The following is a 21,681-nucleotide window of genomic DNA, read 5'->3' as shown; positions in this document are numbered from 1 at the left end:
ACATATTTAGTATGTGCTTATTATGTCTACAACCAACATACTTTTCCTTCTATACAAGTATTTCCTTTACTTCCAAATAGCTAGTGTTTTCTCTCCCTACCTTGAATTTTGCACATATTTACATATATATAGGAACCTGAAAGGTATTATGGATTATGTCACAGGTCCTGATCCCCTCAGCTCCTAGCTTCCCTCCCTCAAGAATTATTTATTACTATTTTATCTTGTACATCCTTATACAGATATCAGCCCCCTAGTGGAATACAAGGTTCTTAAGGGCAAAGAACGTTTCATTTCAAATCATTAGTATATAGTGTTATGTCAGGTAGACTGGCTGTTCAAGTCATTCAGTAGTGGCTGACTCTTCCCAACCCTTTTTGGGATTTTCTTGGCAGACGTCGGAGTGGTTTTGCCATTGACTTCCCCAGCTGAGGCAGCCGAGGCAAAGGGAGTTTTATGAGCCATCCAGGGTCACAGAGCCAGTACATGTCAAAAGCTAAATTTGAATTCAGGAAGGTCAGTCTTCCTAACTCCAGGTTCAGCACTCTGTCCATTATGCCACCTAGCTGCTTCATCTGGTACATAATAGATGCTCAATAAATGTTTGTTTGAAAATCCTTCTAGAGTATGATTTCCAGGCCCTTTGCCATCCTGGTTGGTCTCCTGATATTCTGCAGTTTATTACTGTTTTTAAAACTTGATATCCAGAATTAAACCCTACTCAAAATGTAGTCTAATAAAGCAGATGCCTCACAAACTACTGAATGCACAGTAGGACTATTAAGGTTACTGATTTTGCTTAATGAGGAAATGATATTCCAATTGTTAATTTGGAGAGTACCAGACAAAACACAACTTCGACTACCTTTCCTTAACGGTGAAAAGATCTTTTTTAATCTGGTCACAGTTAGAGAATATTGAGGAAAAAACCAGAACAGCTATACCACAGTTCTCTTACTCATTTCCCAACTCTGATTTGAAGGAAAGAATATAAATTTTATGAAGATTAAAACAAAACAAAGCTCCTATACCCAAGCACAAAATTTTATGATTTATCTCAAATTCTGCTACTCAAACAATAGCTAAGTAAACATTGAAAAAATATGATCAAAATTGAATGCTTATGCATTTTAAACATTTGGCATCTGTGCATATCTTTAATATTTCATGATGCTTATTCTTCATATTTATACAAAAACCACAGAATTCCTAAGTCCTTGATGTTATGAGAAAATTTAATTAGATCAGTTTGATGACAATGTTTAATTTTTATTGACATTTATACAAATAGTTGCATAGAATGCTTTTGCAAACCATATTTATTTTACCATGCACAGTATTCAGCTAAAACTTTTTTGGGGGGAATGGCTTAATTGCAAAATTAATCTTCCACATTGGCTATTTATTTAGAATTTTTTTCCATTTTATAGAAAATTGCAGGTATGTAGCTTTGACACATATCAAAAGTGCAGTGCATCAATTTAATATAAAATTAGTACTGTCAAATATATATTCAGATAACAAATTTCATTTTTATAATACATTCAAATTCAAGCATTAAATTAAAATGATTATTGTTTTAAATTGTTAAAAATACCTGAAAGTTTTATGTAATCTTAGGCCTGGACAAGTCATATAAATAAAATCAGGGTAGTTTCAATTAAAAAAAAAAAAAAAAAAAAAAAAAAAAAATTCTATTTATTCACTTCACTGTAAGACACAGAGTCCTATTAACTTTACATATGGCACTATCCCTCAAAATGAATTTCCTTGGTATGGGAGGATGAGAAATCTTGTTACACTGGCTATTAATTAGCTTACATTATTTAGTTGCTAATTTTATAAACCAAAATATGTAACTTCAAAAAGACATTGCATGTAATCACCCCATCTTTTGATAGACCAATTAACATTGCCACAATAAGGCTTTCTTCCTGTAGATTAAAAGCTCTTTGTTATAATACTAAATTTTGTTTTTAAACAAAATTAATCTTCCTCATTGAATAGGAGCATAAGGTACATTATATACAATCAACCCTGTTAGCCTTCATCATTTTCTTTCTGTACATTTTTTGAGACGCTATGAACCACAGCTTTCCCAGCAGGAAACAAATAATTAAGAGAGACCTTAGTCCAATATCTAGTGTTGGAACTGTGGAGTCCATGTTTTGGTGTTCACAGCATCCTGCTGGAATCCATCACCATGATCATATATATCACAGTTGCACTGAAAGTACAAACTCTTAAATGACACCAGAAGAGTTCAATTTGATGATATCCCTTGGTTGCCTGTTGAATAGGTTTTTCTTTACCAGATGTTGCTATTTAGCAGTGATTGGGCAACAATCTATTTAGTCTTTAAACTCTCTCCATTGGAAAACTGTTCATTCTTGCAACCATTTCCTGCATGGCCTTTTAATTTTTCTTCAGTTATTGTCTTCAAATAATTTAGTGGTCCCTTGCCTTCAAAAGCAGAAGGATACTTAAAAGAGCCTCCAATTCTATCCCACAATGTGAAATATTGGCCATAGTTATAATCAAAGTACAAGTGGTGATCTGTGTGATGGGCTGAGCCATTAATAATTGCTTCTAGGAATTTTGGAACTCGGAAGTCACCATCATGAATGGAAATTGTCCAGACATTCACGAAGACGTACAGGCCTAAATAAACCACTTTGTGTAATGGAAAGAGGAAAGGGTATATATGATATGGCAGACTCTGAAGGAAGCCATCTATTGGGTGAAAAGCATGACTTGCAAATGGAGTAGTAATCTTCCAAACGTGATGAGGCTTATGTAAACGCTACAGAAAAGAAAAGGAAACCATAATCAAAACACAGTTTTATTCTGCAAAATGCAATTTTCATATAGAATACTTACAGATGAAAAGAACTTCACAGATACAATTCAACTCCCTTGCTTTATATGACAAAAATGAAGCCTAGGGTTAACTGACTTGCCCCAAACCATATAATATGAATTTAGATGTTCAGGTAAAAATAATGCCTACCTGGAGAATCACTTTAAAAAAATCAGTCCAAATTTAACACCCAAACTTTCAAATGAACAAAATTAATCTTGTTAATTCTTAAAAAAGGGCTATCTTAAAAGAATCCCTTTCTAGTACAACAAAGATTCATCCCAACAAAAAAGATAAATAGGGATTGTTAAGAGATGTGGTCATTGAAGGATTAGCTCTATGGAAAAATTTTGGAAATAATTATATATGTATTTATATATTAGTGAAGTTATGTTCTTTTATTTTTCCACTTTGCCTAGAATAACTCTACCTTATATACAAGTTTATGATGAAGGCCCCTATGAATCCAGTAGATACCCATATCCGTAAAGAAGAGGAAGGACACCATACTAAAAATGACTCCAAGCCAACCTAGAATAATGGAGACAAAGAAAGTAGCAGAATCATATTTAGGCTCGTAGTTCAGGATCAGAAATCACTTTTCAGATTTTCATCTTAGAACAAAATACAGAAATCTTATAAGATAACTGGCTTGTTTAGCTGACTCACTATAGCATAAAAGTCTCCTTTCAATTTTCTAAAAAAAAATCATGATTATTTCTTCCCTTTATTTTAGTATTATTTATTTCACTATTCCATTTCTCTGGAGGAATTGAAATATATGACATTTTATGCAAATCTACTCAAAGAGGTAAGATACCTTTTGGATAAATACCTAATTATCTGACACTGATCTAAGGATGCTATTTGTCCATTTCCTTGTGCCCACTCATCTTTATGTCATTTTTCTGTCTTTCCAATTTGTTTTTCCTTTCTGTGGACTTGTCACACCGAACTTAGATTATTATAATAACTTCTTTATAAGTCATCTTGTGTACTAATATTGTCAGATTAGCATAAAAAAAAATAAAAAAAAAAACAAAACACTTCACTGAAGAACTTTGGACCCTTTCCTACTGACAACCAGATACATAAAACATTTTTGTCCATGACTTGGATGAAGACTTGATGGCATACATAATTATCAAATATATAGAAAAACTGAAGCTGGAAGGTGGAAGACAAAAATTGTATTCCAAAAAAAAAAAGCCTTATCGGCTAAACCTCTTGGGGCTCCAGGGAATACAATGGAACACTAGAGGAGACATTGGAGGAATAGGGCTATGATGAATGGGACTAAGAGTGTGGACAATTAGAGACAAAGAATGGGGTCAATAACCAGGAGTTCAGAATCTATAAAGGGGAAAAGTAACCATTAAGACAGTGACTGCACGCAGAGTATCAGTGAATGGAGAAAAGTCCAATAAGGCCTCAAGACCTGGTAGTGTCTAACTTGCTCTGAAGAAGGCTCTGGGGTATGAGAGATAGGAGGAGTCTTCTGCTGGAATGGTCATTAAAAAGGCCTAGCAGGTCATAGAAACCAAGAAGTGAATGCTGCTGTGTAGGCCCAGCAGAAACCAGAAGTCAGATACTGAGAGTCCAGGTGAAAAAGACCTAGAGGTTCAGATGGTGCTGTAGATGGCCCCAAGAGCCTAGAGCCCAGTGGCCTTTCTCCTTCTCTTTGTTCATATGAAAAAGAGCTAGGAATTCAATGGAGTGTAAGCTTAATCTAAATCAATTTTGCTGTTTGTCTTTTGTACTCAAAGAGCACCATGACATCGGGAAGGGGATGCCATAACATGCACATGAATTGGATTTCAGTGAGGGAGGGCTGTGCAAGGTCACCTGCCTTACTTTGCCCTTCAGAGCCATCTAGGTCCAGTGGTCAGATATAGATTTAGAGGACTGAAAATGGCCCTGAATGAAGTGGAAGACCTGGGCCTTTTAAAAAATAAGTTCATGAATGACACAAAGAATCAAGAAAACATGGATCAGAACTCATTGCTATAACAGAATTTACAAAAAGAGAATGAGAGTTTTTTTTTTTCCAAGTTTGATGTCATAATCTTACCTATGCATACTTTATGCTATGACAGACAAGATGAAATTTATTTTTAGGCTTCTTAAAGAGAAGCAGTATGTCCAAAATAGGCAAAGTGATGTTCCCTAATCAGAACACATTTGGAGTAATATGTTCTGTCCCAGGTGCTACATTTCAATAGCTACTGAAAATGAAGGGCTCTAGAGAATGATAACCCAGACTGTTTAAAAAAAAAGCTAAAAACTATGTCCACATGAGGAACAAAGAAAGTAACTACTAGTGGTATGTGTGAAGAGGAGGACCAAGTTGAGCATAGTTACTGTCTTAAAACCTTTAAAGGTTAGTTTTGTAGAAGAAATGGAAGACTTGTTCACTTGATTCCAAAAGATAAAACTAGAACCAATGGGTAAATATTAGGAGATGGCAAATCCCAGTTCAAGACAAAGAACTTCTGAATGACTGAGCTATTCAACAATAGACTGCATTACCTTGCCACTAAAGTAGTCAATGATCAATAAACAAGTATTTATCAAGCACTTTCATACTGAGGATGTAAAAAACAAGAATGAAACCATAGTTGCCCTCAATAAGCTTACATGCTACCAGTGGAGGTATTATAACAAAAGCAGAATAATCAGTTAGAAGGGATATTATAGAGGAGATTCAAGTTCCAGAAAAAGGCTGAATTAGATAACCTTTGAAATATGTTCTAACTCAGATTATACCAATAAAATATAAACTCTTTGGGCTAATATTCAGGACACTCTAAGATATGGCCTCCATGTTTCTATAGCATTAAGCAACTGCTGTAGCTGAAAGTTTGCTTGCTGGTCTATCTCTAAACCTTTGCTCATACTCTTTCAACTGTATAAAAAGTCCCCTCTTCTCCTCTATATAAATCCTATTCATTCTTCAAAGCAGAGCTCAAAGCTTTTCATTTCATTCCATCCTACTGTGATCTCTCCATCCCCTAAACTTTAAAGGAAGTATTTTCCACACCTCTATTTTGGTAACTAAATCTGCCTTGATAAAGTTTTGCCATGGTTTTTATGTACTCCTTACCAACTACATAGATTATAAGGTTCTCATGGGCAGAGACTGTCCCTCAATTTTTTTCCATTATCATATATACATACATGATTTGCTTTTTGCCAGTGCTATTGCTAATATTTATTTCTCATAATTTTATAATAAAATATCTACATTAACCTACTCTGCTCAAATTTAGTTGAACAGAAGTTCACCCAAGAGTCAGGTCTCTTTAAACAACTAAACTAGGCAACTGTTAAATTTTCATTTTCTTTCTAAACAGTACTATTTAGAAAGAAAATAAAAATTTAGCAAAAATTCTATATAGTATCTGCATTGCCCTGGTTATATTTTCCTTTTAAAGTATTTCAGGTTTGATGAACTTCACCTTTTTTGGAATTAATAAATGTTATGCTAAGGATGCAATTTAAGTTTTAAAAGACATTATTTATATTCAGATTCTCTTTTCCTGGACACTTAAATTGTTTACTTACCATATATTGAATCTTCTATGTTGTCATACAGTTTGCTGTAACCTCTGACCTCTGCCAGAAACAATAAAACTGTAGGAATACTTATCCATGGCAGTGCTTGGACAGTATGCTTAATCTCTCGATATACTTGGTTCTGAAATTTAGATTTTAAATAATACATTTGGATCCATTATTTGTTTTCAATGTTCATAATCTAAAGTAATATAGTAAATCTAATCCTATAATAAGTGGTACTAGGGAGAATGGTGGGAAAATACCACCTTTTATAAGCATTAAACTTCTGATGGCAAAAATAAAAGTAACAGATATAATTTCTTCTAGTTGTGATTTAAGTATCCATCTTTTAGTATTATTGTATTTATTTTTAGCCCAAACCATTTTATATTAAACTTTAATGTTAAAGTGAGAGAGTGAGAGTGAAAGAGCACACCTGTATGTGTGTGAGAGAGGAGGGAGAGAGGAAAAGGAAAAATAGAGGAGAACAAACAGTGGGAGAGACTGTGTGTAAATGAGAGAGAGAGACAGAGACAGAGACAGAGAGAGAGAGAGAGAGAAAGGAGGGAAAGGAAAAGGAGAAATAAAGGAGAAGAAACAGTGGGAGAGACAGAGGTAGAAAGAGAAAGATGTACCAAAAAAAAAAAAAAAGACATTTCCTTAACACATATATCTACTAATTCTAATTTCTCAAAGACATTCTTTTCCTTAAAATATCTCTACTAGACACTGCCATTTCAAGAATGTAGATCAAATGACACAATCAAAATTTTCTTTTCATCAGCTTCCCCATACCACTCCTTAATATTTTAGGAATTCTAACCCTGTAATAATGAGAATAAAAAAAGTGATATATAAAAGTGATTAAAAGCAATTCTAAAAATTCTAAATTTTATAGGCAGCTGATAGGAGAGTAGACAGAGCACCAAGCCTGAAGTCATGAAGTTATTGCTTTGCCATTTCACTTGGGTATAGACTCCTCATGACTATTTGGGGTTTCTTAGCAGATATTCTGGAGTAGCTTTTGCTGTTTCCTTCTCTAGCTCATTTTACAGATGAGGAAACTGAATCACACAGGATAAAGTGATTTGCCCAGGGTCACAAGACTAGTATCTGAGGCTGGTCTTCTTGACTTCAGAATTGGCATTACACCCACTTTATCACCTCACTATTCCAGGCAAGATGACCAGTTCAAATCTGATATGTAAATGGGGATAAATAATATCTACTTCCAAAGGTTACAGTGAAGATCATGTGTGATAATTGTAAACTCTGCAAACTTTAAAGCACCTTATAAAGCTATTAATAATAATAGTAATAAAAACAACTAGTCTATTCCCTCTGTTTTGTTTAAGGATAAGAACATGATTAGCTTGTGAAAGTCACTCCTGCTTACACCTTACTAATTAAGCTTTTAGAATCCTTTGACCATATCCACTGCAATATTTTAGTATAGTTTAAAATAAAAGTATATTAAGGGGCAGCTAGGTGGTGCAGTGGATAGAGCACCAGCCCTGAATTCAGGAGGAGCCGAGTTCAAATCTGGTCTCAGACACTTAATACTTCCTAGCTGTGTGACCCTGGGCAAGTCACTTAACCCCAGCCTCAAAAAAATAAATAAATAAATAAATAAAAATAAAATAAAATAAAAGTATATTTATTCATAGGCAAGAAACAATCAATTTAATCTAATCCCCATTCCTAGTCCCATCCTTTAAATGATATACAGAATAAAGGAAATATGAACTGCTTACCTTTAAAAAAAGTGGATGTTTCTTCAACGAGTGATCAAAGACAAAATAATAGCTCAGAGTTGCAAAAAAGAAATATAAAATATAAGCACCGAGATTTGTTACAACTAGAAGGCTGATATATTGTCGGATGATTTCATCCTCTGGCCATGTACTTGGATATACATATGGTGTGAAAAAATAATAATCTGCCACATTTAGTACAAGATCCATTGTGACACCTGAATGACACACAGATAAAAAGGTTTATGTTTTCTTCAATAAGAATCATTAGAATACTTGATAACTTTTATAAACATCTCAAACACAGAATTGCTACTAAAGTTTTTGCTGCTCAAGAAATTTAATTTAAATTCATGACACTGAATTCAGAGATCATTCTGCCTAGGGTACCACACTCTTCCTAAGCCTGAGTTCCAATGATAGAGGCTCCCAGCTTCAGTGGTGGGTACTGATTTTAGAAGCACACTATCTGAAGGCAAAGACTATGGTTTTAAAAACAATGCTTTTGGATCAAAGACCGCAATGGTGTTACTGCTAATCACAAGAGCTAGGGGCAGGGAAGTCACTTCTCCTTACTAGGGTAGGAACAAATGTATGCAGTGACCCATGTTTCCTAAGAGAATTGATATTATAAAATGGTACTAAATTCTGTAATGCCAGAGTACTATTATTCAGGTTCAGTATGAGAAATTGCTTTTAAACAAATTACAAGCACCTAAATTTTAAACATTCAACTAACTAAAGAACTTCGGAATATAATCTTTTCGTGTTAGTGACTGCTGATACTTTTAATTCACTCCTTTGAGAAGTTTCTACTTGATACTAATAAATGAATATAGAAGCCATGGAGTCTGCACATAAAATAACCAGAATCTAAAACTGATTTTATTTAAAACAATATATGCCATCACAATGCTAATGCAATTCAAGCTACAAACAGTTCTTTCCTGTTCATTATGTATCAAATGAAATGGAAAAGTGTGGAGAAAGTTATTGGACTATTTGAAATGTCAGTTATTTCATATTTCCACAAATATGACACTTAACATAAATCTTCATATTGATTTCAAACACCCAATGCTCCTCCCATAGTGCAGCATACATAAATGTCACTCAAATATTATATAATGGTAATTTTCATAATGAATTGGAAAATCAGGTGCTACCAAATTTATGGCTCACCAATCTTGATAAAACCTGAAAATCTGCTGTTAAATATTTAACCATAAGTCTCCTATTGTTATGCAAAGCTAGTTTGTGAGTTGTTCTTTTTACACAGAAATGTTTAAAACTAATCCATTATCTCCCTTTCCCCTCCATAACTGACCTAACTCCTTTTCCTCTTCATTTCCACTGATAACACCACTATTCATTCATTACCAGGGTCAAAAACCTGTGTTACCTTTGTTTCTTTCCTTTCTCTTCAAATTTATTCAGTAAGCAGTCCTATCCCTTGAAGCAGTACTTCAAGGATCTATAATTTCATTATCATGGGTTGTTTTGCTAATACAGATTAAACCACTCTATTACCTAGGAGACAGTCTTTGCTAGTTGCTATGGCTAGAAAATTCATCACCTAGCAAACAATCTAGTGATGGATCTCTCCAAAATTAAGCTTGGCTAATCTAACAGACACATAAGTCATCTTTGAGCCCACATAAAAGGCTTCTGACATAAACATTCTTTTTCTACACCCTACCATTTGTCCTCATACTTTGGGCATTAAATATTCACTTGATATAAGACTTAACTTTTTCTTTAGTCACAGAGCTATCAACTCAAATAATATATGGAATTTAGTTACTACACTTCGGCTACCTTCAAGAGTCACTCTTTGGATTTTGCCATAGGCCAAAACTTTCCCCCCCTCTATAATCTTAAATCAGATACTTTATTATCTGCTCATAATCTCCTGATCTACCTCTTAAACCTATGTTTATCTTCCTGTTTCATACTTTTAAATATTCATCCTTTACAATGACTTTCAGTACTTCCAACTCCATATTTTGAACCATTTTTCCTGTCCTAATCTTACCTTCCATTTAGTCTTAACATTATAATTAACCAAATCAACTAACTACTGTCTTCTATTACTGTTCACTTGTCCTATATTCACACCTTTTTATCTTCAATCCTGGGGAACCACTTTGTTATTACTTGTGTTGCTAGAGAATAAAGTCACAACTATATCGCCTGAATTCAATATAAATGGTTAATATCAACTCTTAAATGCATGGCAAACCTGCTATTCATCTTATTCCCAAAGTTGCTTTTCTCAAGTCCCCAAATCCAACCTTTTCCCACTTATTTTCAGTAGACATACATTCCCCACTTCCAAACAAACAACTCATCTTTTCTCTCTCTCCTCATTACTTAACCTTCCAAAGTTGCATAACTCACTGCTTTCAGTCTTACAATCCAATTTCTGTCCCAATAGCTTTTTTGAATCTACTTTTAATATTCATGACCTCTTTACTACCAAATTCTATGGCATTAAAAAAATTCCTCATGTTCTTATATATTCTCTGTGATTATATAGACAAATACATAGACACTAGACAAATATTGTCAAAACTCAAAACAAAAGCCAATATATGGTGTATATATAAGAATCTCTGTGGGCTACATGTGGGCTTAGAAAACCACATATTATCGGTGTTTTAATGATTTTGTTAAATATTTCCTAGTTACATTTTTATCTAGTTTGAGCTGCAGTCAGGAATGTTGTGGGCCGTATGCAGATATCTCTTGTATACCTCCTTTCTTTGACTTCACTAATTGTTGGATCCCTTTATTGGTCTCATCTTCCTGTTTCTTAAATGTATCTTCTAAGGTTTGGTCTTTAGCTTCCTTTTCTAAATATACAACACCGGGGGCAGCTAGGTGGCGCAATGGATGGAACACCAGACCTGAATTCAGGAGGACCCGAGTTCAAATCTGATCTCAGACACTTAACACTTCCTAGCAGTGTGACCCTGGGCAAGCCACTTAACCCCAGACTCAGGAAAAAATAAATAAACAAACAAACAAACAAACAAACAACGCAATGGTTCTAATCCACATTTATAGTTTCAGTTATATGTGCTGAAGACTCCTTTCAACTCTATATACACACAAAGTCCTTCTCAAAATTATAGTCCTTTATCATCAAATATCTGCTGGATATCTTAATATCCTTGCCACCACTCCCAATTTAATCAGCCCAAAATTAATCTATGAAACATGCCCTTACCATCATCCATGTTTCTTTTGATGGTACTCACTCAGGAAATAGCAAACCACTCCTCATCTTTTTTTTTTCCTTCTCAAATTAAACTTGTAGTTTTATTCGCGTTTGATTTTTAATAAATGTGTCTGAAAGCCTACAAACTCTGGGTTCTCCTAAATGTCTGAGGTAGTGAGCTCTACCCACACTGGTCCCTTTTCCCACTAAAGAGTTGGGGTGTGGATCTGGTATCCTGCTGAAGGAGGTAGTGGTGCTAGATGAGGTACAGGGAATCAGACAGGATAGGGAGAAGAAACTGAGGATTTGTGCCAGAATCCAGAATTTTCTACTTTCTGACTGAATTGTTTGAGAAGCAGATCAAAAATGAAAAATGATTATCAATCATCTTTCAAGTCCTGATATTCTACTTCTCCTTTCCTTTCCATTCCCATTGTTACCATCAAGTTTAGATCATCACCATCTTACACATAAGCTATAAATCTCCTGATTGCCAATCCTAGTTCCAATCTGTCTTCTTTCCAAATCATCCTTAATGCAATGCTTCTATTAACATCTCTGATTACATTAGTCATATACTCAGAACCTTAAGTATCTTAGTATTAACAGAATAAATTGTAAACTCACCTTTGATATTAAAGGTGCTACATAATCTAGGCCCAATAGACTTTTCCAGATTTTTTTTATCTGACACTTTTAAGTCTCTCCTTGAAATAATCTCCTTTATCTAGAGCACACTTTCTCTCCCCAGATTTAAAGAGATATATAAAAATTTCTCTCTTCCTTAAAGTTATAAATTTTTTTTCCTGAGGCAATTGGGGTTAAGTGAGTTGCCCAGGGTCACACAGGTAGGAAATGTTAAGTTTCTGAGGCTTTTGAACTCAGGTCCTCTTGACTTCAGGGCTGGTGCTCTACCTGCTGTACCACCTTGATGCCACAAAATTACAAGTCTTGTTTCAACTCTTGTCAGTCTCAACTGATTCTTCCTAGCTGAAAGTGATCTTTTCCTCATATTTTTCATAGCAGTTTATTTGGAACCTCTCCCTGTTTTTAGTGAATTGTTTTTATAACATAGCTATCTGCATAAATGCTTTATTTCCTCTTGTAGACTGCAAGTTTCTTAAGATTTGGTATATATGATTGCACCTTACTATTCAGTTAATATGCATTTATTAAGCACCTACAAAGTATCAAAATATGGTGCTAAGTGCTGGGAATATAAAGTTTACAATCTATGGAAGTGATTAGCAAACAAAAACATACAAACAGACCAAAAGCAGGATAAACAGGAAAAGATTAATAAAGGGAAAGCATTGAAATTAAGAGGGATTAGGAAAGACTTCCTGGAGAAAATAGCATTTTTGTTGGTTCTTGAAGGAAGCAAAGATGAGGAGAGAGCATTCCAGTTATGGGGGACTTCCAGAGAAAAAAAATAAGTCAAGAAATAGTAAGTATTGATGAATGGAAAGAACAATGTCAAGTAGATCACAATACATGAGTCATGAGGATAAAGTGTAAGAAAACTAGAACAGAAAGGGGCTAAGTTATTAAGCCACTGAATGATAGATTTTTAATTTGATCTTGCAGATGACTGGGGAAACACTGGAGAGTCTGAGGTGGGGATACAGTGTTGACATGATTGGACTGCCATTTTAGTAAAGTTTCTTTGGAGTAGGGAGAGACTTGTAGCAGGCAGATCCACCAGCAGGTTTTTATTAATTTAGACAGAGGTGATTAGAGCCGGCACCAGGGTGGTGACAATATCAAAGGAGAGAATTATATTCAAGAGATGCTGAAAAGGTGAAATCAAACTACCTTGGGGCAAGAGATTGAACTGGGGAATGAAAGGTAGTGAGGAACAGAAAAAGACACCCTAGAGGGTAGTAATGTTCTTGAATATAATAAGGAAGTTTGGAAAGGTTTAGAAGAGTTCAGTTCTAGATATATTGAGTTTTAAGACATCTATTTCAAGGGAAAACACTTTTACACTCAAAGCTTCTGATAAAGGCCTCATTTCCAAAATATATAGAGAACTGACTCAAATTTCTTATTTCTTCAAATAAGAAATCAAGCCATTCTCCAATTGATAAATGATCAAAGGATATGAACAATTTTCAGAAGAAATTGAAACTATTTCTAGTCATATGAAAAGGTGCTCCAAATCACTGTTGATCAGAGAAATGTAAATTAAGACAACTCTGAGATACCACTACACACCTCAGATTGGTGAAGATGACAGGAAAAGATAATGTTGGAGACGATGTGGGAAAACTGGGACACTGATACATTGTTGGTGGAATAGTGAATGCATCCAAACATTCTGGAGAGCAATCTGGAACTATGCTCAAAAAGTTATAAAACTGTGCATACCCTTTGATCTAGCAGTGTTACTACTGGGCTTATATCCCAAAGATATCTTAAAGAAGGGAAAGGGACCTGTATTGCAAGAATGTTTGTGGCAGCCCTCTTTGTAGTGGCCATAAACTGGAAATTGAGTGAATGCCCATCAATTGGAAAATGGCTGAATAAATTGTGGTATATAAATGTTATGGAATGTTATTGTTCTGTAAGAAACGATCAGCAGGAGGATTTCAGAAAGGCCTGGAGACACTTACATGAACTGATGCAAAGTGAAATGAGCAGGACCAGGAGATTATTATACAAGGCAACAACAAGACTATACAATGATCAATTCTCATGACATGGCTCTCTTCAACAATGAGATGATTCAAACCTGCTCCAATTGTTCAGTGATGAAGAGAACTATGGGAAATGAGTGTGATTGACAACATAGCATTTTCACTCTTTCTGTTATTGTTTGCTTGCATTTTTGTTTTCCTTCTCAGGTTTTTTTCTTTCTTTCTAGATCTGATTTTTCCTGTGCAGCAAGATAACTATAAATATGTATACATATATTGTACACCATGTTTAACATATACTGGACTACATGCCATCTAGGGAAGGGGTAGGGAGGAGGGGAAAATTTGGAACAGACTTTGCAAAGATCCATGTTGAAAAATTACCCATGCATATGTTTTGTAAATAAAAAGCTGTAATAATAATTTTTTTTAAAAGACGTCTAGTTCAAAATGTTTGAAAGTTATCTGTAGATGGAAAACTCTTTGGATAGGGAGATTGAAGAATCGTCAGCAAATAAATAATTAAATCCAGAAGAGCTGATGAAATTACCAAGTAATAAAGAAGAGGGCACAGGAAAGAATCCTGTAGAATACTCGGTAGGCATGACTGGGATGAGGATCCAGAAAAGCAGATTAAGAAGAATAGTCAAGAGATAGGAGAACAAGGAGAGAATGCTGCCTCCCCCAAAACAGAGAGTATCATTTAGAAAAAGGTGATTGACACTGTCAAGGGCTATGGAGAGATCAGGAAAAGTAAGAATTGAGGAATGGCCATTGGATTTGGTAATTAGGAGATCACTAGGACCTTTGAAAAGAGAAATTTCAATTGAATGTTCACAAGTTAAGAGTGAAAGGACGCTATGTTAAGCTTGTTAAGGCTTGTTAAGGATTTTGGCCATGAAGAGCAAGAAACCCAGAATGATAGTTGGGATGGAAGGATCAAATGAAGGTTTCTTAAAGGCCAAGGATATATATGGGCATGTTAGCAGACATCAGGAAAGGAACCCACCAGACAGAAAATAAGTGAAAGAATGGAACGACAGTGGGATTAATCTGTTGGATAGAACTGGATTGTGTTAAAAAGTAGAGCCTCCTGTTTATATAGGACAGGGATGATAGAGGAGATAGTAGCAGAAGAAATATGAATGATGTAAGGTGATCTCTAACAGTAGCTTCATTTTCCCCCCAGTAACATAGGAGGCAAAGTTTTAAGGTTTCAAAAGAAAACTCATTAGGTTATTAGACAAACTAATATTTTGTCATATATCTATTCATTTATCTGGATTGAAACCTATTGAGTAACCCGCTTCAAGATTCAATTCCCCAGTTATTAAAACTAAGCAGTGTGAAGTAATGTATCAAGTACTAGGGATACCCAAAAAAAAAAAAAAAAAAAAGAAAGAATCTCTGCCCTAAAGGAATTTATAGTCCACTGTGTTATTATACAGATAATAATGCAATGTAAATTGAGAAGAGAGGAAGCACTAATAACAAGAGTTAACAGGAAAGGCTGAGAGCTTCCTTCAAGGTTCAAATTAGTAACCAAGATATTTTAGGCTTAGAATGTCCTTACCTGTAAAATGAGGATAAATACTTCTAAGTTTCTACCTCTTGAAATTACCAGTCAGGTTCAAATGAAATAATGAATGTTGTTACATTTGAAAATTAAGGTAAACCAAGACACAAAGTTCCAAGCACATTTAATTTATTGGTAAAATAAATTACCAGTCAAAGGGGTCTTGACTTCTCCCAGTCAGCCAAAAGGCCATGAGATGGGGCTTACTAGCTTTAATGTCGTTTGGAGAAGTATATGAGAACAGAAAGTATCCCAGATGGAAGACAATATAGGAAATGGCCACAAAGACTTCTGAAGTAGCAAACATGGCCAGCAAATAAATAAGATTGGCTGGACATTTGGGACCAGTTATCAGCAAAGATTCATTTATAAGAATTCATCTGCTCTTTAGCTGAACAGAAATAATAGATTTCTTTTTACCCACCAAAATCCTAAAACTTGTTGGTAAGGTAACAGATCTTCCCTTAAATAGTCATGGCTTTGATAGATAAAACATATTTTTTTGAGTTAAAGTAATTTATGATAAGGCAACTGAATTTCAACTGAGAGGAAAAAACAACTTTTGAACTTAACTCAAAGACAAAGAAATATAGTACAAGCAGCTACAGAAGAGAATAATTACCGAATATTCTGAATAACATATAAAAAATAAAATCATTAACTGGTTTTCTAAATGTGCAAGGATCTCCTTGTTCAGTCCTTTCAGTCTTTTTGTGACCCCATTTCAGGTTTCCCCTGGAGGAGTTTGCCATTTCTTTTTCCAGCTCGTTTTACAGATGAGGAAATTGAGGCAATCTGAGGTAAGTGACTTGCTCAGAGTCCCCAAACTATTACGTTTCTGAGACCAGGCTTGAACTCAGAATATAGTCTTAATGAGGAATTGAGACTTTTGTCTGAGACCAGATTTGAATTCAGGTTCTGACTTCAGGCTGCTCTATCCACTGCCCACCCAGCTGCCCTATGAAAGCCATTCAAACTGGCAACATAAACCAGCAATCTTCACTTTTCACTCCTTCTTTTACCTTCTCTCTTTCCTTTGCCCACTTTGGAACTTGGGGTTTCCCTGGGGTGTTGTGAGACATTATTCTTTTTTCTTAAAATTTTGTTTACTCTTTTATGCTTAAAATTTTACTTTGCTTTCTTAAGCAAATAAATATGATAAAACTGTGAATCAGCAACAACAACAACAACAACAACAAAAAAAAAAAAAAAAAAAAAAAAAAAAAAAAAAAAAAAAAGGAATGAGACTCTTAACTCCAGCCTGGCTCTTGATGCACTGTGCCACCTAACCGAGCCAAGGGTCTTACAAGTTTTAAGAGCTCAATATAAGTGCTAGCCACTATTACTGCTTTTTAAAAGGAATGTTTTGCTCATTATTCCCAGTTCACAAATGCTTGCCTTCTAAAGTCATTCATAAATTCTACTCCGAAAGCAACGCGGAGTTCAGCAGAGGATAAAGTTTTTTGTTAATTGCACAGTTTTGTTACTCTCAGGAGAGTTGAAATCAAGCCTGTACAATATCCAAATATGCTCTGCAGCGCCAAGTCTAGACTTCAATCAATAAAAATTGTAGCTAACTTGATAAGCATAATACTCGTATTCTTCTCTCTCTCCTTCTTAGCTCCAGCTCTAACATTCTACCAATTCTATCTAATTACACTAACTATACACACGTGCATATATAAATGTGCATACACACATACTGTGTATGTACACGGAGACAGCCCAGCTGTGATGGATAGGAGAGATAACCTCAAAACCAGGAAGTTGAAATCTCTTTTTTGTCCCGTACAAGGAAAAGCAATTAACCTCTTTTTGCTTAAAGAAATTCCCTAAACATTAAAGTGCTCACTGGCAGCTGCAGTGGGGACTTCTCCATTGGGTAGTTCCCTACATCACGGAAATCTAGTCTAGTCCCTAATCTCTAAACATATATATAAAACACACACACGCATAGATAGACATACATATGTGTATATCCACATGCACAAACTTGTTTGTATATTTTTCAAAGATAGCTCATTTTAAGGTTAAAGTTTAAACCTGGTATCAAAATGTTACTCTATCTTTCACATCAAATTCTACTGACTTTCTCTTTTAATAAAATAGTACTTGTGGAAAAAAATCAACTTTACCAACAAAGGCTTATGTTAAAATGCGATTTTATTTGCAGTTTTGTATCAACTCCTCATGACATGGCTGTATCCGGGCCCAGGACTTTTCCAGAAAGCCAGCAAACACCACCTCCATGTTTCCTTTTTCTACTTACTTTAGGTACTTAATAATTCTGTTCAGTAAACATTAGGCGCTTATTACGTGCAGACGCTGTGCCAAGCTTTGGTTATCGGATATATATAGTACCACACAATGGACATTAGGCATTTAACATACATTTTTAAAACAAATAGAACCACGGTCATGGTCTTTAAAAGCTCAGCAGTGCTAGCCCAGCCCCCAGGACTCCCCGGGAGTGTTTTCTGGTCACAAGCGCCACATGGGGGTGAAGGGGCGGGGAGGGTTTGATAAACCCGGGAAGGGCTCGCCAGAGCCCCGCAACGCTTAGCCAACTTCGGACGCTGGGACTGCTCAGCTGTCATTTTCCCCTCCCTATCCGCGGGTGGGGGGGAGCAGAAGAACCAACTGCCTCACGCCGGCCCCCCCACCCGGAGCCGGGGAGTGCGCTCCGCGGGCTCTCGAAACCCTTCCCCTGGTGCAGTCCGGGCAGAGCTTGCCCCGAGAGGCGGTGGAGGCGGCTCCAGGGCCCAGCACCCCGCGCCAGCTGTGGAGGGCGGAGACCGCCGGGGCTCCCCGCTCCCTCCGCTGTCCGGGGAGGCCTTTAAATCAGGAGCGCCCCCGCCCGGCATCGCCCCAACCCCCGCGGAGCCGCTCTTTCCTCCCGCCGGGAAAGACCCCTCAGCTCGTTTGCCAGTTTTCCGAAGGTCTACCTTCCCAAAGCCCCAGCCGACTACCCCGCCCCCGCTCTGGTGCACACACCTACACCTGCGCCTTCCCCCTTCACAGGGGTCCCGGCCGCCGCCGCCGCCGCCGCCTCCCGGCCTCGCCTCGCGCAGTCGGGCGTCTTCAGCAGTGTCAGCCGCACATACGCGCTCAAGTCACCCGCCGCTAGGCCGCCCACCAGCCTCGGTAACCCAGGAACTGGGGAGGAGGGCGAGGAGAGGGGCGGTGCAAGAAGGGGAGGCAGCGAGGCGCCGACCAATCAGGGGAAGGGGGCATAGGCTGATATGACGGCGAATCGCACGACCACTGGGAGGTAGGCTATTGGCGTCATGTGACGCTCGCGCCCAGGGCCCGTCTTAGGGCTCTCCGACCGTTGGCATCGGCGGTAGAAGGGGCGGAGCCTCGCTACGGGTTTCTGCGTAGGTTGAATTTGGTGCTCACCCTAAGGACTTCTCCTACCCCCGCTCCCCACCTCTCCCCGGCCTCACGTAGCCAAAACTAGGGCCGGAACAGTAGGGAGCGCTTCCTCACGCAGCTCACCTTTGACCTGGGAAAGCTGTGAGTGACAGGCATCTTCCCCTACCGCTGCTTTGAGCTGTCTTCAGGGAATTTCGATGCCGGCGCTCACCACTAAATGGGAGATGGGGGCGCCTTGTTTACTCCCGCAGGGCTTCGAGTTTCCCGGAGGAGCTGATCTAGAGCAAGGGCTCTCAGTGTGCGCCAGAGAATCCGGGGGGATCTCTGACCTTTCAGAGGGTCTACGGATCCAAACCACCGGTTATTTCTGATAGGCTAAAGCTAAGTCACCCGTCGATCATTTTTAATAGCACAACGATACTGAGGACACAAGTTTTAACCACCGGTAGGGACCTGTCACTTGGGCCTCCCCGCCCCCTCCACTTTAAGTCACCCCTTAATGAGGGAAAGGAAAGGGGGAACCCCATTTCTCGGCGCATAGATAATAAGATAATCCCATGAGGCGCAGTGTCCCCTGTAAAATGAATTTACAGGCCCGAAAACCTAAATTGAAATATAAAAGGTTTGTTGTAGAAATCTGGAAGTAAAGGTGGTCGCTGGGCGGGCAGGAACCCCTACAGGGCTGGAAGGATACCACGTTTGGGGGGAAGGGCTCCTGCAATGAGGGCCTTCTGGCTCACCTCTTTTTTACCCAAAAGATGATGGGCGGGACCCCTAAGTTCTCGGTGGGGGCTTTTCAGTTAGATCAGGTGAGGGCTGGGGGAATCCGCTGAGCTGATGGTAGGGGCTGGGCCCGGATATTCAAGGGGTGCCTTTGACCAGGATTTGTGAATCAAGGTCAGCCATGGGTTGGGCAATTGGAAAGGAATCTTAAAGGGACCCCAACCCCCATCATGCTTACTTGTCAGACCGATATCCCTAAAGCCTGGGTAGGTCTGTGTCCGAGACTGCGGGAGGCACCCCTCCCGGGCTTGGCACCTCAGTCCTTCCTAACCAGTCTGCCCTCTCCTCCTCCTTCCGGTGCAGGGCATTTATACTCACGCTCGGTACCTGCCTCCTGCCCCCTTGGCTTCCCGTCAAGTTTCAGTGCAGATCTCAACCTTCAGCAAGCAACTTTCCCAGCCCTCCTTTAGTGTAGATGCTGTCCCTCTGAAGCTACACCCCAGTTGTCCTGGCCTAATCTGCTTCGAGCCTCGGTTTTGGTGGTAGTTTGTTTGGGGAGCACTCTCTCTGCTACCAGGCCGAGCTCCCGGAGGAGGTGCTGGGCCCGCACATATTAACTACTGAGTGACTGCTGGGATACTACCGGCATCCAGCCCCGGCCCTCCAAGAGCTTGTATCATGTTGTGTGCGTTATAATGCGCTTCCACTGGCTCGTGAGCACGGACCCCTCCGAAATGGGCCGGCGCGGGCTTTCCCGCGTCCGGAGTGAAGGACGGGTCTGCTTGGGAATCACTCGCAGACTGGGAAACCTTTAAGGATCCACAGCTGGTCAGCAGTGTGGGGGGCCTCGGACAGGGCCGTGGCCAAGTTCAGAAGGGCTGGCTGTGAGTCCTACCAAACTTTTCTCTCAGCGATTTCAAACCGGCCTCCTTTCCTCAGGTGGTCTCTCACAAAACCTAAGAAGGAATGAGCACTACCCCTTAGAGCTGTCATTTTCATCCAATGTAGTGTGATCCAGAATGGTAGTTCCTTCTGTGAAATTATCAGCTGTTCTGCTATATGCAGATAATCGAAGTCTCACATTACAGGCTTCTGTCCCAGACTTAGGATCTATTTACTTCTTTATTTTGTCTTTTTGTTCAGATGGTCTAAGTGGGTTCTGACTTTGGTTTCTATTTGTTGATCTTCATCCAAACGTTCCTACCATGTTTGCCTGCCTTTATTTCTGGGATTATCTCAAGTGAGCACAGTTTAGTTAACAATATTGTTTTGGACATCCTCCACCCTTCTCTTTTTATTTCCCTCCACAGCACACTTTAAAAGTATACTTTTCCAAAACCACATTCTAGTCATGGGCACATTTGTAGATATTTACTGGTGTCGAAACTCCTCCTTTTCTTGGGATTTTGTCTTTGAGGCACTTTGCTGCTATTTTTCTTCATTTTGGCTGTTCCTAATGATAGACATATGTGTAGGCAATTTTTTTCCATTTCCATTCCTATTCAGTTAAACTCTTTTGTTAAGATTTGTAAGATTTGATATAAATACATTTTTACAACCTTCCATCCATGATTAAGTTGTCTATATTTTAAGTCATGGTTTAGAATTCTAAATACCGTTCTAAGATACCATCTTTTAACCAGTTCTCAAGTCTGCATTTTTCTTCTGAAGTCATTACCTTTAAAGGGGAACAACAATGAAAATAGCACCTGCACCCCTAAGATTTTTCAATCATACTTCTTTAGCTTTGTTGTTGGCAGCAGCTGTCCAGTTGAACAAGACTAGGAAATGTCTATGCCACCCATCACAATAGGATTTATTTAAATAAAAAAATTTTAATAGCTTTTATTTTTCCAAATACGTGCAAATATAGTTTTCAACATTCACCTCTGCAAAATCTTATGATCCAAATTTTTTCCCTCTTTCCTCCCTCCCCAAAATGACAAGCAATCCAATATAAATTAAACATGTGT

General features: G+C 38.0%; 1 protein-coding gene and 1 long non-coding RNA gene across 3 annotated transcripts in view; one reads left to right on the top strand and one right to left on the bottom strand.

Annotated features, from left to right (window-relative positions):
• LOC141562634 (uncharacterized) overlaps positions 1-21,681 on the top strand; it is a 153,999-nt gene that overhangs the window by 58,451 nt on the left and 73,867 nt on the right. The gene's annotated exons all lie outside the window — the stretch shown is intronic.
• On the bottom strand, positions 1,218-20,072 carry SC5D (sterol-C5-desaturase). Of its 2 annotated transcripts, none has more exons than XM_074302637.1 (5): positions 19,947-20,072; positions 8,173-8,390; positions 6,425-6,557; positions 3,291-3,391; positions 1,218-2,803 (listed from the first exon to the last, which is right to left on the bottom strand). In XM_074302637.1, exons 2-5 carry the CDS (start codon positions 8,380-8,382, stop codon positions 2,348-2,350), a joined length of 900 nt encoding a protein of 299 aa, XP_074158738.1. In that variant the 5' UTR covers positions 8,383-8,390; positions 19,947-20,072; the 3' UTR covers positions 1,218-2,347. The 2 variants fall into 2 exon arrangements, with proteins under 2 accessions (XP_074158738.1, XP_074158736.1); XM_074302635.1 differs by lacking the exon at positions 19,947-20,072 and adding an exon at positions 18,605-18,755.

Source organism: Sminthopsis crassicaudata, chromosome 3, assembly GCF_048593235.1.
Source record: "Sminthopsis crassicaudata isolate SCR6 chromosome 3, ASM4859323v1, whole genome shotgun sequence".
Classification (NCBI taxonomy): Eukaryota; Metazoa; Chordata; class Mammalia; order Dasyuromorphia; family Dasyuridae; genus Sminthopsis; species Sminthopsis crassicaudata.
This window is presented reverse-complemented; position numbering and strand designations above follow the sequence as displayed.

What these genes read in the sequence shown, in the direction of transcription:
- SC5D (XM_074302637.1), bottom strand. Translation starts at nt 8,382, where the DNA reads ATGGATCTTGTACTAAATGTGGCAGATTATTATTTTTTCACACCATAT. An exon ending in AACATCCACTTTTTTTAAAG is followed by an intron (nt 6,558 to 8,172) that starts GTAAGCAGTTCA and finishes TCTAAATTTCAG; the next exon opens with AACCAAGTATATCGAGAGAT. An exon ending in ATCATAAACTTGTATATAAG is followed by an intron (nt 2,804 to 3,290) that starts GTAGAGTTATTC and finishes TCTTTTCTGTAG; the next exon opens with CGTTTACATAAGCCTCATCA.